Below are 17,930 nucleotides of genomic sequence, written 5' to 3' on the forward strand. Positions count from 1 at the left end.
AAAGCAGGATAGCTTTACAAGGAAAGGAAAAGGAAAGCGGCCGCGGACGCCAGCCGCCATTCCAATCCACCCTATAGAAGTGCCTCCAACTGCAGTGCCAGGTGGGCCCCGAGAACCGGGCCCACATGTCATCGAGGTTCTGAGGATAAAAAGGCAGGTAGCAAAACGATGGAGCCAATCATCATAGCTGTCGCTTTCTTTCTACCACTACTGCAAAATCCTAAAAAATCGTCCCATATCGGGGAAAGCCTAGCGGGTGCAGCCTTCGCCCGTTTGTCCTTTTATAGATATCGGGTGAAAAACTGAAAACCCAACTCATTTAGCACTCCAGTTATTTTTATCCTTATCCACTAGATTGATCCCATCAACTGTCATCGTTTTCTCGGCCGTAGACCATGTTGAGCTCTCTGCCCGTCCTTTTTCTACGGTGCTAATTAAGTTTAGACTACAAAACATGATTCCAACAATTTAATATTATTTAGGAGTAATATAAAGTACTCTATGCATTTCACAATGTAAGTCATTCTATCATTTCCCACATTCACATTGATGTTAATAAATCTAGACATATATGATCCTACATTCATATTAATATGAACGTAGAAAATACTAAAATGACTTATATTGTGAAATGGAGGAAGTAGTTTTGAAGTACTAAATAAATTTATTTGCTTTTCTTAACAACTTAGGAGTATAAAACAATTTGTCCATTCGTACTTTTTCTAAAACACTATAATTCATATTGAGTTTTAGAATATGATTTTAAAATTAATTTTAGGGGAGGGTTTTACTTAGCAACTTTCATCTTATTCATGATAAGAAAAAAAAACTCAAGATTCCAGGCTTCTATTGGATATGTTGCATCACATTGGTTGCAAACAAAAAATTGTTTGCGTTACTAATGAAGCCTACTTAGACACGGAAAATAAAACACGTGATTATAGTAAGATTAATTAAGTAACACAAACAATTAATATGATTTTTAAATTGAAAAATAAATTAATATGATTTTTAAAGCAACTTTCATATATAAAACTTTTAAAAAAGTACACCGTTTAGCAGGTTAAACAAGTGAAAGGGTTGAGAAAGAGAAGAAAAGAACACAGCCTAAATATAGCAGTTTAAGGCTACCGGAAGATTTCAATCTAAAAAAACATTATCAATGCAGTTTAGTTTTCTCATGTTCATCAATTTAAGGGCTTATTCGGTTCACAGGATTTCCAAATCACAGGAATAGGAAAAACGTAAGAATAATGTAGAAATGCATGTGCAAAACAAAGGATTGGAACACAGGATTTTTTCCTCCATCGAGCTAAACAAAAGAGGATAGAGTAGATGTTTTCATTCCTATGGAATTAGTACATTTTGGAGGATTTTTAGAGGATTGGAATAGTGTTCCTATGGAAAATTTTACTTTGAATCCTACAAACCGAATGCATGAATAGTGCTTATTCCAAAGGAATTGAGATTTTCTTTAGGAATCCTTCAAAACGAATAAGGCCTAAATACCTAACAATACATAATTTGCAGTATTATATTGACAAATGGGCCCACTTGTGCAACATATATGCTTTTTTCCCCCGAAACCGCGGTTTTCGCTTGGTTAAGGTCTAACGGGTCAATCAACAACCGTGTCTTCTTAACGGGTTGGACACCCTATCCAATTAACACTCCTCCCCACCCATTTCTATCCCCATTCACCACCGATCCCCACCACCACCACCACCCCGACGGCTCGACCCTACGACCGTGGCCGCAGTCCGCAGCGAGCTCCGGCGCCTTCCCTCCCCTAGGTATCCCCGTCGATCGGCGGCCGCCTCCCCCGGCTACGATCGCCGCCGCTCCGACGACCACCGGCGTGGTCCGGCGACCAACTCCGGTGAGCTCCCTGCTCCTCCTCAGTCTCATCTAATCTCATATTCATATGGTTTCCCCAACCTCCGTGGCCGTCGGGGCCACCATCGGCGCGGGGCCGCCGATCCGAGTCCACCACCGGGAGCCGCCGCCGCCGCCGCCGCGCTCTTTCTCGTAGCCGCTCCCCTCACCGTAACTTTTCTTCCCGTTGCACCCGGTCGCCGGCCGTCTTCCGACCCGTGGCCGGCGGCACCAGCACCGCCTCGCCGCCACGGCGATCCTCTAAACCCCGATCTCCCCCGACCCCACCCCGAAACCCTAATCCTAACCTCGCCGGAGGCAGGGCAGGAGACATGTTTGGTTTCCATTTTTGGCACTTCCCAATTCTTTGCTAGTCTTCGCTAGACGCTAGTGATGCTTCACTGCATAGCGAGAATTCTGAATGGAATAATGAAGCTTTAGGTTAGAAATCTAGTTGGGACTTCAAAAGATTGTGCGAATACCAAACAGGGAAAAGGTCAAATCCTTGTCCTCGTTGTCTGCCTCCAAACGCGGTTATGGGCTTGGCGCTTACTAGGGATTGCCGGGGAAGTGGGCTGTTGTGGGCTGTTGAAACGATGCTACGCGTTAGAGAACTGTGGGCAAGACTGGCTGTTGGGGAGAAGGGGTGGAGGTGAGGCGATGCAACGATATGGCAACAGATTTAAATGAATGGGGGAATTGAATCTTTTATTGGTGGTACTGATAGCGTGTGATTAGATTTGAATAGTTGCAAGAACTATGGGCAAGACTTGGCTGTTGGGGAGAAGGGGTGGAGGTGAGGCGATGCAACGATGTGGCAACGGATTTAAATGAATTGGGGAATTGAATCTTTTATTGGCGGTACTGATAGCGTGTGATTAGATTTGAATAGTTGCAATACAAACTATGGTTGCCATGGTATGGTCAATGTGGTTGGGAGTGGAACAGTTTTGATATCAACTTGGGGGAAGAAAAGAAAAAAAGAAGGCATATATTTCTCTTGGGGAGATGAGAATTGCTATAACAACTGACAAGTGAAAGCAACAAACATTACCCCCCATGGAAGGTATCCGTGACACGATTGATCAATCTACAAGTTTGCAAATGTAAGCATGTTAACAAACCTGGTAATATCCCAAGACGACGACGAAGATGACGACTAACCAAGTGGAGAAGTTAAAGTGCTTGGATGAATTAGTTGAGGAAAAATAGGCAATCAATCAATCAACTGCATATTGAACCTTAATAAATGGTCACAAAAGCCCCAGAAGAGGAAAACAACCGCAGGGGTAGAGAAGGAATGAGCAGTCAACCAGCAATAGTGGAAGCGCTAAGTATTGATTTCTATTCACTTTCTCCTCTAGACTATTGGTGGTTGAGAGTGATATGTGAGGGAGGGAAGCCAACAAGGTGAACAAAGAGGAGGAAGGGGAAAGAAACTAGAGGAGAGGCAATTGAAATCTTTCTTTCTCTTTTGCTTGCCCTCTTTTGAATCAAAGTTCACAGCTTTCACTTGTCAACTGCAGCGCTTCTCGCTTCATGATGAAATCTATTCCCTTCTTCGTTTCTTTTTTTGCCCCTCAAGTTAAGATAAAATTTTGCTTCCTTTTTGCTCTCAGGCACATTAACCATATGTGCCATGTGTTGTTTGTACTTCAACTCTTCAAATGTAAAAATGCTCTATCAGTTCTGCCAATCTTGTTTAATTCGTGCATTGCAAACGTAACAAAGTAAAAAGATTCAGTTTTCCCCATTTGTTTATTTCAATCTGTTATAGGTAGGGATAATCCTAATGCTAAAATTAGCTCATGATACCCTCTGATATGCAGGCATCCCTTCAGCAAATGTGGTGATGGACCGACCACAAGATCCTTTCAACTCACGAGGTATCATGACATGTACTCCACCTTCCAGGTAAACAGTGTTTTGCTCTGGTAAACTGGATCTTAATCGCTGTCCCTATATGCATTTGTCTTGTTCCAGGGATTGCAGTTCCCCCTGCAGTCAAGATGAGGAACATGGCTGGAAACAACAGTCCATGGATAGACCCTCTGCCACCACCGATGAATGCGCGCAATGGGCTGGCAAATGCCAGCCTCTTCTCCACCTCTTTGCCAGTCCTTCCTCATGAAAAAAGTATGCCACTTTCACTCATAAGACATGTCATGCTCTAGTCTGTGCATGTCATGCTGGGAATAGCTTGCTGTCCAAACAACTGATGTGCTCATTGGTGCAGTAGGGTGTTTATTTTTTATTTTTTGGCTATAGTACTGTAGTTACATAGGTATGACTGAGGGATTTTAATTGTGATGTGTGCAAAGCAAAGTTGGAAGAGGGAATGACACTAGGGACCGAGATACGAGGGAAGGCTGCAAATGGAATTAGTTGTGTCCAAATGCCAAATATGTGGTTTCACACCACCATTTATTGTAAAAAATTCCCATCTTTAACATGCCAAAAATCACATGAATCCAACCTTTTCTTCTGTAATGTAATGTAGCACTGGCTCATATCCATATATTATTATGAATATAGCTTGAAAAGGGGGCACCACATTTGCTTTGGAGGCCTAGAAATTACTACATTAATATGAGAAAAAAATCTAAGCCGTTAGATCATTGTGGGACCAAATTATAACCGTGTAGATTGATAGCAATAGTCGTATAAAAAGTACCATTGTGTATATATAGAATCCGAAGAAAAGAGTTGTATATTGAATCCAGACCTACTTTTAATATCTACTGTATATAAAGTATAATTACATACATGAAACTAGGAGCTAAGAGCTCTATAGCAAATCCAATTTAACTACCCCGTGCAAAATTGTGTAGGGAATTTCCCTAGTTTGTATTGATATTCCTGATAATGTGTGTTTCCCTCTTTCAGTCAACTTTCTTGATTCTGCACGTGGCACCCCATTGATGGATGATGCTTCTGCAAAACTAAAAGAGCTCGATGATGACCCTGAAGGGAAGGACTACAAGTTTGACTTTGATCTCCGCCAAATCGATGATTTATTGCCTAATGAAGATGATCTTTTCGCGGGTATCACAAATGAGATTGAGCCTGCTGGGCAGACAAATTCTATGGAAGAACTGGAGGAATTTGATGTATTTGGCAGTGGAGGGGGCATGGAGCTGGACACAGACCCTGTGGAGAGCATCACAGCTGGTTTGGGGAATACAAGTATAGCTGATGGGCTTAGAGGCAATGGGGTCAACCATTTTGGTCCGTCAAATAGTGCCAGCACTGTGGCCGGGGAGCATCCATACGGGGAGCACCCTTCTAGAACATTGTTTGTGAGGAACATCAATAGCAATGTTGACGACACAGAATTGCGCTCACTTTTTGAGGTAATAACTGCAATGTTTGTTAGCTTTATATAATTATTGCCATCTGAGATTGATTTGTTAGTGTTACTTATCAGTAGGTATACCTTGCAACTGAACAACTTTATGTGCTGTCTAATCAACTCATAGTCAGTGTTATGTCTGCACTTCTCTTATAATGTATCTCAGTTGATCTTTACAATATCCATTATTGTATTTCAGCAATATGGGGATATCCGAACACTTTATACTGCAACGAAACATAGAGGTTTTGTGATGATATCTTATTTTGATATCCGAGCTGCACGTGGTGCGATGCGTGGATTGCAGAACAAGCCTCTGAGGAGGAGAAAGTTGGACATTCATTTCTCCATCCCGAAGGTTTATTATGTTATGGTTCACTTTCAAATGCTTAGTCCCTTTACCATAAAGTACTTAGCAGTTTGCCATGTTGATTTTGTAGGAGAATCCATCAGATAAAGATTTAAACCAGGGAACTCTGGTTATTTTTAACTTGGATCCCTCAGTTTCCAATGAAGAAGTTCGCCAGATTTTTGGAACATATGGGGAAGTAAAGGAGGTTAGGATGTTACTTCCAATTTTTCCCTTTGAAATATGTTTTTGCTTGAAAATTGCATGTTCTTACGTTCTTCGTATACTTCGTTTCTGTTTTTTGGAATTCAATCTGATGGTGTTAGTTTCTATCTACAGATAAGAGAGACACCAAATAAAAAGCATCATAAGTTTATTGAGTTCTATGATGTAAGAGCAGCAGAAGCTGCTCTTCGGTCACTGAATAAAAGCGAGATAGCTGGAAAACGCATAAAGTTGGAACCAAGTCGTCCTGGTGGAACGCGCAGAAAGTATGATTATGCGTTTTCTTTCCCTATCCATTTATCTGTCATAGTCTTGAGTTGTTGTTTGCACTTTGCAGTAGAACCCTACTGAATTTATACACCAATTTTGGGATGATCTATTGATGCTGCAGTTATGTTGATTTATCTGCTGTATGCAAATATTTTAATGTATCAAATTGCACTATTTAACTGACCAAGGCATGCCTGTTAAGGCTTTTCGTTACATTCTGTATTAGCCTCGTGATGCTATTAGCAATCTGATTGTTTTAATCCAGTTTTATCATTTCATCAGCAGTAGAATACCTCAGATTCATCCTCAGTTGATTGGCTTTCATTTATTTCAACGAAATACTTGCAGTTTTGAAAGTAATTAGCTTGTTGTACACCCTGTCTCCCTGATTTATTTAATGGGCAGTGCACTATTTCCTGAAGGTATATTTTCAAGCTTGTGGATATGCTCATTTAGTCCTAGGATTAATTTAAGAAAAATGCTTAATGACATTGAAAGTTCACACGTAATACCATCGAGAGTTTGCACCGTTTCTTTTTAATACCATTTCCGTCTACTTAACTAATGTTTCCATTAACTCAGACTAAAAATACCCCTTGTGAACCACACTCACCTCAACCATGGAGAAAGCTCCAACTGCACCACTGATTGTTGTCATTGGACACCGTTTCCCATCATCTGATTCCCACAGTGGGCCACCAATTCAGAGATTCACTCAGACACATGCATAGTAGTAGTGATCACGATTTCATGAGAGAGGGAGAGGGAGAGGCAGGGCACATGGTGGTGGCCATTGGCGATGAAATGATTGTAGATAGTGGTGCGGCAGGCAAGTGTGGGTTCAGTGGTTAGGAGGTCACCCAGGGTGCTGTATATGCCGCGCAAAACAAATCACGCTCATCGCCAAGGGAGTGGATGGACAAACAGACAGGTTGAGCGGACAGGTCTTGTCTCTTTCGTGGCTAGAGCTGCTCTGCTTTCCCTCTCTTGCATTTGATCTAGCATCGTCATTTTCAATTGCCTCTCCTGCTAGGAAAATAAACAAAAACGGAAAAAAACAGAAAAAAGGCAAATGGAGGACAAAAATGGTATAATAAATGATCAAATGGTACATTGCAAATTTTCAGCGCTATTAAAGTTTATTATGAGCTTTAGTGGTACAAATTTGAACTTGAGAATTGTTTATGCCATGGAACCAATCTTTCCTACTGTTTGAGTTTTGGAAGGCATGTTTTTTCAGTTATCGTGCAAACCAATTAGCATTGACAGAATGTTTCACTTTGTTAACAATGATCTGATTTATTCTCATTTTCTTCTGGTTTAGCTTGATGCAGCAGCTTGGTCATGATATAGACCAGGATGAACCCAGAAGCTACAGGATTCCTCATGTTGGTTCACCTATTGCCAGCTCTCCTCCAGGTACTCGGACTGGATCTACTTTAGGGACATTTAATATGCTTCTGTCTATTTGTTTACAACTGATGAATGTTAAATCATCTCCTGTCAGGGGCATGGGCTCAATACAGTAGTCCAACTGATAACAATTTGTTGCAAGCATTCAATGCGTCACCAACTGGAAATGGCATGAGTCCTATTGGGATGCCTCCTTCCTTGATATCGAATGCTGTGAAGATTGCTCCAATCGGGAAGGATAGCAACTGGTCTAAATATGACAAAGTATTCTCAAACAACAACCAGCCCCACGGTGCTGCATTTCAGCATTCCCATTCATACCAAGATCACAAAAGTGAACATATGAGTTCAAGTCCTGGGACTTTAACAGGGCCTGAGTTTCTATGGGGTAGTCCAAAGCCTTATTCTGAACATGCTCAATCCCCTATTTGGCGTCCACCAGCAATTGGTCATGCAATACCATCTAATAGCCGTTCTCAGGGGCAGGGATTATTGTATGGTGGCCGTCAGGCTTCACTTTTTGGGTCTCAAGATCAGCTTCATCATCATCATGTTGGCTCTGCCCCTTCAGGTGCTCCATTTGAGAGCCACTTTGGATTTTTACCTGAATCACCAGAGACGTCTTATATGAATCAAGTCAGGTTTGGGAACATTGGGAATATTGGTAGTGGCCGAAACGGAACTGGCCTCATGCTGAACATGGCTGCTCGTGCTTCTGTAAACCCTGTTTCTGCTTTGAGTGGAAACATGTCAGACAATAACTCTAGTAGCTTTAGACCAATACTATCACCTAGATTGGGACAATCATTTTACGGGAATCCCACATATCAAGGGCCTGGTTCTTTTGGACTTGACAATTCCATCGAACGTGGTCGTAACCGCCGAGTTGACAGCAGTGTGTTTCAAGCTGATAGCAAGAAGCAATACCAGCTTGATTTGGAGAAGATCCGTAAAGGCGATGATACTCGAACTACATTGATGATTAAAAATATTCCAAACAAGTATGTATGTGGCTTGATATTGCATTTTCTTTTCTGATCTTACATTGCTACATAGTTGCTCAGCTCCTAAATTGTTAGGTACACTTCTAAGATGCTGCTGGCTGCAATTGATGAGTTTCATAAAGGAACCTATGACTTTTTCTACCTGCCAATTGATTTCAAGGTACTAGATTTGTATTGTATTGTACTGCTGTTTGCAGTGACTTGTTTTGATGCCCAGCAGAATTTAATTATATTTTCCCCACGCAGAACAAATGCAATGTTGGCTACGCGTTCATTAACATGATATCACCTGTGCACATTGTATCGTTCTACCAGGTATGTCCATTTCTTTTATTGACTCTTGCATGCTACACAGTTCTTTAATTGATATCCATCAACATGAAGTTCGTGGTCTATGTTTATGTAAGTTTCTCCTAAATATGTCTAGCTGAGTTGCACAACAACCTAAGATTACTGGTAGACTTATTCGGAACAATTTGTAATGATCTGTTTCTGAATATGTGCTGTAATTTGCAGGCGTTCAATGGCAAGAAATGGGAAAAATTCAACAGTGAGAAAGTAGCCTCCTTGGCCTACGCTAGGATCCAGGGAAGGACTGCACTCATTTCACATTTCCAGAATTCAAGTTTAATGAACGAGGATAAGAGATGCCGCCCCATTCTTTTTCATTCTAATGGGCCAGATGCTGGAAATCAGGTAAGCTTGTTTAAAATGTCGACACACATTTGTCCGCTTGTTCTTATGTTCAAACAGTATATCGAACAAGGTAATGGTGATTTAACTAGCAAACTGCATCTTAGGTTATAAGCGTGTTTCTAACACCATGCATGAATACCAGGAACCATTTCCCATCAACGGCATATGTATCCATATGCCACTGGAAGATGGAGCAATTGTAACAGGGGAGCCCTTTGGAAATGAAGAGGACAACAATCAGAACGAGAGGACAGCAGGAGAAGAGTTATGACCATTGCTTTGGAGTCGCCGATAAATCTTAACTGCCTAGAGAAGAGTTTTCCTTCCCAAAGTGTATAGAAGTGAGAAAGATTGGTTAGCTGCGAAAGTTTGTGGTGTGGCATGGCGCATCTACTAGTTTTTTTTGTGGCAAACGATGTCGCCCCCTGAAGAACAAAAAAGTGACTTGGAGTTGAGAGTTGGGAGTCTGCTAGGTCTCTCTCTCCATGTCTTCCTTTCAAGTTTCAACCCCCTCTGTACAGATAGATGTCGGGAGTTGATAATTGGTCGCATTTGATTTGGTGTAAAAAGAGAGTGGTATTGGTCAAACTGTACAGTTTTAAACATTTTAATCCTCTATGTTTTAGGAGACTTGTTAACTCTATGTTTTATCCTGTGTGAACTGAGACTCCAAACAGGGTTCCACCTTCCTGTCTACAAACCAAAAATCTTGTTATGTGCCTGCTTTCTGATCCTTCTTCCCTGTCTTGTGAATTGTGATACTGTGCAAGCAGAGAAGCACAACCCAGGCAAGAAAGGAAAGTGATGGCTCCTTTGAAACTGGAACGTAGATATTTTAAAGAATTCATGCAGAAAACGATTTAAATCTAAGTACAATTCTTTCACAAATCATGGCGAAATGAGTACACAAGGCGATTTGAAGCGAAAAGGAAATTCAGCCCAGCCTCCAAAAGCCCACTAGCCCATCCTGCACTCCTATCTCCCAATGGCCCACACAGAAGCCCATCCAACCATCCAACGGTATCCATACCGCCTCCTAACCCGCAGCCCGCATCCACGCCGTCCATCCGGTCTCCACTACTCCACCCCCGGACCCACCAACCCAACTCCGCCACCCACCAACCGAAAATCCCCCCACCCCCGAAAAAAAAAAAGAAAAGAAAAGAAAAGGAGAAAAAAAAAAAACTCCCGTGCTCGGCTGCGTTCTACTACTAGCCTACCCCTATCTCTCTCTCTCTCTCTCTCTCTCTCTCTCTCTCTCTTCTCGCTAGTCTTCCCCCAAAAACTCCACCCTTCCGCGGCCTCGCCCATCTCACCGCCACCATCTATCGGCTCCCTCCTTTCTCGCCTCCAAACTCAACTCTAATTGAGCGCGAAAACGTGGACGCGTTTGAATTGGGCGTCTCCCTCGGCTTCCAGGACCTTCTAGAACCTTCTCGAGGCTCCCCCGGCCTCGCGCGGTCGCGGCTCTGCCTCCCGCTCTCTCTCCTAGGGTTTTCCCCCTCCTGGTCGCGCGGCGGGGGCGGCGGCCATGGGGGACGCCGCGGCGGCGTCGCCCCCGGCTTCCCTGGGGAAGCGGCGGCGCAGGGGAGGAGCGGGCGGAGGGGACGGCGAGGGGCTGCGGCGGGTGGCGGAGATCGTGATGGTGCTGGCCGCCGCTGGGGAGGTGAGGGGTGGGAGGGAGCCGACGGCCGCGGAGCGGGCGCTCGCCGCGGAGGCGAGGGAGAGGCTGGCTGCGGTCGTCACGGAGGGGGCGGTGCGGCCCAAGGATCTGTTCCCCGGGGAGGCCGTGCGCGCCCTCGTCGAGGATCTCGGCCTCAACAGGGCCAGGGATCCCGCCGCCATGGGGTTCCGCCCGCCCAAGGCTTCCATCGCCGACAGGCTGATGCTCACTAAGCGCAAGGTTTGGTAACTCTCATTCTTTTTTCACTTCATTCAGCTTTATAGCTTTACGATGAACTAGCACCATTGACGAAAACTGGAACGATTTGGTCTATACTCTATGCTGCGTTGGGGAGAATGCTCGTGATATTATTGAATTGTTAGCTTAGCTATATCATGTGAATGCTACTCTCTTGATGGTTTATATTGATTGATTTTCTAGAAAACAGCTCATGTACTGGTAAGCTTCTGTTACTCCTGTTTAACTTTGGTCTGATATGGTTTGTTTGCCTTCCTAGTGTTGCTGGCTTGTTGCCCACTAAGATAATTTACTTTGCTTCCCCGTGTTTTGAGTATATATTCGTGTTAAGTGATGGAGGAAATCCTTTATATGCCAATCAAAATTCATGAGTTTCCTTATGGGAAAATCGGTTCCATAACACCGGAAGATCCTGAGTTCACAAATATACCATATAAATTCATCGGTACACTTCAATACCATCCAAAGTTTTCCATGGTTGGGCATATACCACTCTGTTGCCTCTTTTCCGTTTAACGATTTTTCTTCTGTCAATAATCCGACGAAAAAGATGGTTTTGTCCTTACAATGGATATGTCTATCCTGTACTGGATTGACACTACATAGTGAAGCAGCCCACTGGCCTGGCATCCACCGTACTTGCGTTCGCCTCTGCAGCATGCTGGAGGGGTGGTAGCAGGGGCAGACCGACTGCAACACTGTGTGCCCGTGCCAGGGGAGAGCATGCGCGTGCTTCTACAGCCACATTCCAGTATTCCTGGTGGCCGGTGTTGTCCCTTCTACTGCTAGCCATCGGGGCTGCTGTCCAGCACACCAATATGCAGAAGAATCCTCCTAGGGGTGGCCGCCGCGGGTAATTTCTTGACCCACTTTAGTTCAACTAAAATGAACTAAGTTTCACTTTTAGAGAGTCTAAAGTGAAATTTAGTTCATTTAGTAGGACTAGAATGGGCCAAAGAATACCCATGGGTCAACCCACACCCATCCCTAAATCCTTATGCGAAGCTTAGTGAGAAGTGAAGGGGAGAGAGAGCGAGGGTAGTTTTGCCACAGATTACGGTAAAGTGCCTCCAACTCAAGAAATGGTAAAAAAATTAAACAACACAAACTTTGGATGGTATTAAAGTGCACCACTAATTCAGCGATATACTATTTCTGAAGTCAGGTTCTTCTGATGCCACGAAACCAATTCTTTCCTTATATGCCACTGTAAATTTGCTATGAAATTACCCATGTTCCCCCTCCTTTCCTTCTTCAACCTCATGGGAGTTGATTGCATGGTGGGGTCATCCATCAGCGAGATGTTGCGAAGGATAGCGTCAATTTCCTGTGGCTGCTACAGCTGTCCAGCGAGATGTAGTCATGTCAGAGCTTGCTGATATTACGAGTGACTGCGTGGTTGGATCTTAATCAATCTACTCCCTCTGTTTCACAATGTAAGACTTTCTAGCATCGCCCACATTCATATAGATGTTAATGAATCTAGACACGTGTGTCTAGATTCATTAACATCTATATGAATGTGTGTCTAGATTCATTAACATCTATATGAATGTGGGCAATGCTAGAAAGTCTTACATTATGAAACGGAGGAAGTAACTATGTTTGGAAGTCTGGGTACAATCCACAATTGAGCAGACAAGCACTAGGCCTGGTGCCCCTCTTGTCCCTTTGTCAGTTTCATATATATTGGTCCTTCCCTCTGACAACCCCTTTGCCCAATCCCAGCACTTCATTTGAGTCTGCTTGCTCTCTTGCCTTTTTTCTTGGCCTCTACGATACTATGAGAGAGCAGGACTGTGGAGCAACACATGGTGGGTGGTGGGGAAGCTGTGATTGACTGCCAGCCTTTTGAGGGGCAGCTCTACAGTACATAGCACTCTCTGGCTCCCTCTCTGGCAGGAGGGCTTCTTCATCGGCGATCTTGCAGCCATGCAGATGGGAAGCATGTGTTGCAAGTATGCTGCTTCTCACTATGAGCTTTGATTGGCCTGGTGATGAGTTAATGCATGCATGGCATGTTGTGGAAGAGCAGAGTGGTGCTGGCCTGTGCCGATGGGGGCCCATGCGAAAGTGGATTGAGAAGAAGAGAAGAAAGGAGGGGATGAAGACAAATTGTAGTTTTGCCATTATTCTGAAGGCAAAAAATATCATATGCCACTCTTTAGTTTCTCATTCTAGGATTTCCCACTCTTCTAGATCTAATTGATAATTTGCCACTCACTTGATGTGGTTGATCTATGAATTTCCACTTGATGGCATATAAGTGAATCTGGTATGACAATTTTCAAGTGCCATATAAGGGAACTAGTGAACTTGATTGCCAGATTAAGAATTTTCTCTAAGTGATGCCTTTCTATTTTCATAATTGTAGGAGCAACATGAATTTGAACTTAGTGTCATCATAGGTTTGTTTTGGTTACGCTTACTGTTTCTTTGTATGGGTTTCTTCGAATTCACTTTATTATTGGATTGATGTGATCGTACTTCTCAGCATTGAGTGGTTTCACTTAGCCTTTCAGTTATGAATTATACTCTTTTTTTTCTGAATTGAGTCTAGTTGCCAATTTATCATCGTTAGTTAACTATTATACTATTATTAATTATGCAACAATAATTTTGTTGTAGTCTGGTGAGTTCACCCTCATTGCCTGGTCTATGCATTTTATTTGTACATCTGCCAAGTTATCAATTTCTTTTCTTCTTTTACCCTAATTCCAGATGGAAGAAGTCAAGGAATCTCCAGTACAGCCAACGACTAGTACAGCTCAAACAATCACTTCAAGTGGCACAGCTGATTTCCAAGGTTTTCATGGAGCTCCCAAGTTTGCTGTCGGAGTTCCTAGGAATCTACCAGCTGTTACTGCCTTGCCTGCTACTGCCCCAGTGACTTCTGCTTCCCTGGTTACCTTGAAACCACCTGGATCATCTCCTGTAAAATCAGTTAACAACCCTTCAGTTGTTACAATGCCCCATACGGCTCCATCGCATCTTAAATCGGATAAAGGAGTTAATGGTCCTCCTAATCTAGTACGCACCGGAGGTACTGCTCCACCTTATCTACACCATCAGTTATGCATTTATTTTTTGAGCATTCACTTTTTTTTAGAGTAAATTTCACAAAACTACGTATTTTATGGTCCAAGTTGCAGAAAACCACATACACTTTGACACTTGGCACTTAAGTACATATATTTTGGTAGTGTAGTTTCACAAAACCACACTATCAATGAATGGATTCACCCGCGAGATGATGTGGCTCTTTCACATAGGACGAGGACATGACATCCTATTACCAGCCATCTCACGAAATTAATAGGATATACCACGTCATCATCCTAGATGGAGCAATCACGTCATCTCACGGGTGAATCCATTCATTGATAGTGTGGTTTTGTGAAACTAAACTACCAAAATATATGTACTTAAGTGTCAAGTGTCAAAATATGTGTGGTTTTCTGCAACTTGAACCATAAAACATGTAGTTTTGTGAAATTTACTCTTTTTTTTATTAATTCCTCATTCCATCTAATTCTAAGTAAGATGCTTGCTTTGGTCTTGGTCTTCTGGAATATTGTTTAGAGCTTTTGGGTAAAGCCTCATATGTAAATGTTCTACTACCATTCCCTTCAGATTCCAGACCAAGAGAAGTATCCCTTTTCCTGGACCTGGAGTTGATTATTCAGAAGCGCAGAAACAAACCTGAAATTCAACAGTTTTTATGATTTCAACTTTGGACATAGAAATTATTAAGCTCTTCTTTATGTATCATTTATATCTTTCTTAAACACTCTTGCCTAGAAGAATTTCTTTCTTGTGTCTCAAAAGTACTTTACATTTATAATTCTGATTATGAAAAAGAGATTCACTTTGATTCTCCTAGCTCAGAAACTAATTAGGTGTATTTCCCCCTGCAGCAACCTATGGCAACTTGAACAAATCATTTCATGATACATGTGCTAGGTCCAATCTGAACGCTGTACAGAGTTCCAATCCGGTGGCGAAAAATCAGGACACAAAGACAGCATCAATTGATGCTACAGCAGGAAACCCTCTTACAGGTCATCATGCTACACCAAGCGTGGCACCTGTTCCTCCAAAACCTACTTTTGCTAACCACAGTGAAATAGCAAAAAGTGTTCAACGTGTTCTGCACCAACCAGCTAATCATCCTAGCTGGATTCCGCCATCAACTGAGTACATGCGTTCTCGTTTGGACTGTCAAATATGCAAAGTAGCTATCATGGATATGGAAAGTTTGCTTGTTTGTGATGCTTGTGAGAAGGGAGCACACTTGAAATGCCTTCAGCATTATGGTAATAAAGGTGTTCCTAAAGCTGAGTGGCATTGTCCAACATGCCTGACAAAGAGTAAGGGCAAGCCTTTGCCACCAAAATATGGCAAGGTTACAAGAACTGCTGTCGAACCAAAGGCTACTCCACCACCTGCTGGAACGCAGGTTTCTTCGCAAGGAGCGGCAGAAAATATTGCTGTAAAGGAAAATCACGAAAAAGTGGCTGTAAATGGTAATCTTCTGAATCAAAACTCCACGCAAGCTGGCAGTGTTGCTCAGAGCAGTACTGTTTTGGCTCTAGGTGTTACTGCTGCTGTTGCACAATCACAGCCGCTTTCTATATCCAGACTTCCAGAAGGAAATTTAAATAATGATGCAGCCTTATCTAGTGAAAAGACGGGGAATGTGGGTCCTTGCAGTAGCATTGCACATCGTAATGAAAAGCCCCCTGATGAACTACAGAGCAGTGGACTGCCTGCTAACAGTAAGACTGGAACCCAATCAGGGAAATCTCCTAATGAAGAAGTGTCCAGTGTATTAGTTTCAGGCAGTGCGGATTCAACAAATGATACCTTGCATGAGCAGAAATCTCATGAAATTTCTGGGGAAAAATGCTCAGACAACTCTTCTATTGTTGCTTCTGAAGCAAATATCAAGTCAAAAGCAGACTCTGAGCTCATTTCGGGCAGAGATGTGGAAATGGTTGATAATGATATACCACCAAAGGATCAAACCAACAACATTGCCACTGACGACAAACCCAGTACTCAAGAAACCTCTGAAGCTCATAAAATGGAAGTTGTGGAGGTGAGCGCCAATACTGGAATACAAATAAGCCAGGGTGGCAGTGCTGGCACTGAAGAGAATCTCCACACTGAAGTAACTTCTGTTCCACACATGATCAATGATGTGGCAATGGCTACCAATGCTGGAACACCAATATGTCCAAGCAACAACGTTGCCATTGAAGAAAAGCCCAAGTCTACTGTAATTTCCGAGGTATGTACAACCAAAGATACGGAAATGACTACTGATGCCACTTTAGATCAAAACACCAATGTTGCTACAGAAGAAATTCCTTTGCCTGAATCAATTTCTGCAACTGAGGATGCTGACATGACTACTGATACTGGAATACCAACAAATCAAAGACAGGAAGTAAATGGATTGGCTGAAAATGGCAGAAAAGAACATCCCCTGGGAGAAACAGATAAACACAAATCTGACCATAGTACGATGCCTGATATGTCTACAGCCCCACAGATAACATCAAATGGAGTTATGCATTCAAAAGATGAAGCTGCATGTGGCCATGAAGGTGAAATTGTGGACATCAGTGCAGCAGCAACAGAGGAAAACAATTAGATTCAGATATAGTAGATTGCATCCAATTCCATTTGCAGGTGTGTTCTAATCTAACCAGTTATACTTTATGGTGCTAGATTGCTAGCTGTATTAATAATTAATTCTTTTTCCAGTATTAGTAAAGGCTTCTTTGAAACACAGGATTCTGGGATGGAAGGAGTACTTCACTATGAATTCCTCGATTCCAAAATAGCCTTATATTGGTTGTTCCCTGTTTATTTGACTTAGGGTCGATGCTATCTTTAAAGCGATACTCCACATTTGAATGCTGTTTTATGCGTTTCAACGATGTCATCCGTAACATATTTACTGCCTAGTGGACCTGTCACCTGTAAGCGAATATTGTGCTCGAGACCTTGAGTTATCTAACCATTATGCAGTGCTGCTAGTTTTTGCTCAAATTCTAGAGTTAAAACCTTTGACAGGCATATCAGAAATTCAACAATTTGTACCTGACCCTATATTCAATTATTTTTACAGACGCGATCGTGATGAAGCCACCTGTAGTTCGGTTAGTGTCTAGCGTAGCTTCAGTGATTAACCATGCTGTCAACATTCTTTTGGACCAGTCACTATAAGTTCATCATGTGCTGCCGGCCATTTCCCATGAGGTTTGTGCTACGCCTCTACATCTCTTAAAACCTTTCATTCAAAATTAAATGGGCAGCTGGTCTCATAATAGAAGCTATGCTCACCAGACAAAGCCCACAATTTAATCACTTCAACCAACTTATCTTTTTTTGCATTTCTGTTGACATGTGGTTTCTTTAAACTCGTGCAGTGCCTACTTCCTACTGGACTTGCTGGAATCAATGTAGCGCGCATGAAGGATGTTGTTACCTTACCGTAGTTCCTTCGGCTATCACTCCTAGCTATATTTAGTTTCTTTACCTGTCTTGTCTTCCTCTGCGCTGATCTTATAAAGGCTGTAATTACATAGGATTTGGTTGAGTGACTCATAGGTTCTGTCGTAATGATATGATTTTTTACCGTAAAGTTCATCACCATCGGGGCCAGTGCAAGGTGCACTGGTGTTCTCGATTGTTTGATATACCCGTGAATCTCTGAGCTGTCTTACAACCGAGTGTTTCGCCCAGATTTCTCAAGTATTCCAGTTTTTGGCCGGTTCTGAAGTTTACCTGAAACGAGCGACCTGAGAAGGACGG

The 17,930-nt window shown here is 42.7% G+C and overlaps 2 protein-coding genes across 3 annotated transcripts; both read left to right on the top strand.

Annotated features, from left to right (window-relative positions):
- Positions 1 to 1,705: 1,705 nt before the first annotated feature.
- Positions 1,706 to 9,845, top strand: LOC127762440 (protein MEI2-like 2). Its single transcript, XM_052286952.1, has 13 exons — positions 1,706 to 1,879; positions 3,705 to 3,761; positions 3,859 to 4,011; positions 4,762 to 5,228; positions 5,427 to 5,585; positions 5,668 to 5,784; positions 5,916 to 6,067; positions 7,396 to 7,490; positions 7,579 to 8,485; positions 8,564 to 8,648; positions 8,735 to 8,803; positions 9,005 to 9,184; positions 9,327 to 9,845. The coding sequence occupies exons 2-13, from the start codon at positions 3,728 to 3,730 to the stop codon at positions 9,453 to 9,455; spliced, it is 2,547 nt and encodes an 848-aa protein (XP_052142912.1). The 5' UTR covers positions 1,706 to 1,879; positions 3,705 to 3,727; the 3' UTR covers positions 9,456 to 9,845.
- Positions 9,846 to 10,424: 579 nt separating this feature from the next.
- LOC127763846 (PHD finger protein At3g20280) lies at positions 10,425 to 17,815 on the top strand. 2 transcript variants are annotated; one of them, XM_052288645.1, is made up of 6 exons: positions 10,425 to 11,087; positions 13,827 to 14,148; positions 15,023 to 16,802; positions 16,906 to 17,095; positions 17,245 to 17,375; positions 17,546 to 17,815. In XM_052288645.1, exons 1-3 carry the CDS (start codon positions 10,716 to 10,718, stop codon positions 16,762 to 16,764), a joined length of 2,436 nt encoding a protein of 811 aa, XP_052144605.1. In that variant the 5' UTR covers positions 10,425 to 10,715; the 3' UTR covers positions 16,765 to 16,802; positions 16,906 to 17,095; positions 17,245 to 17,375; positions 17,546 to 17,815. The 2 variants fall into 2 exon arrangements, with proteins under 2 accessions (XP_052144605.1, XP_052144604.1); XM_052288644.1 differs by lacking the exon at positions 16,906 to 17,095.
- Positions 17,816 to 17,930: the final 115 nt, after the last annotated feature.

The sequence above is a fragment of the Oryza glaberrima genome, chromosome 2 (genome assembly GCF_000147395.1).
Source record: "Oryza glaberrima chromosome 2, OglaRS2, whole genome shotgun sequence".
NCBI lineage: Eukaryota > Viridiplantae > Streptophyta > Magnoliopsida > Poales > Poaceae > Oryza > Oryza glaberrima.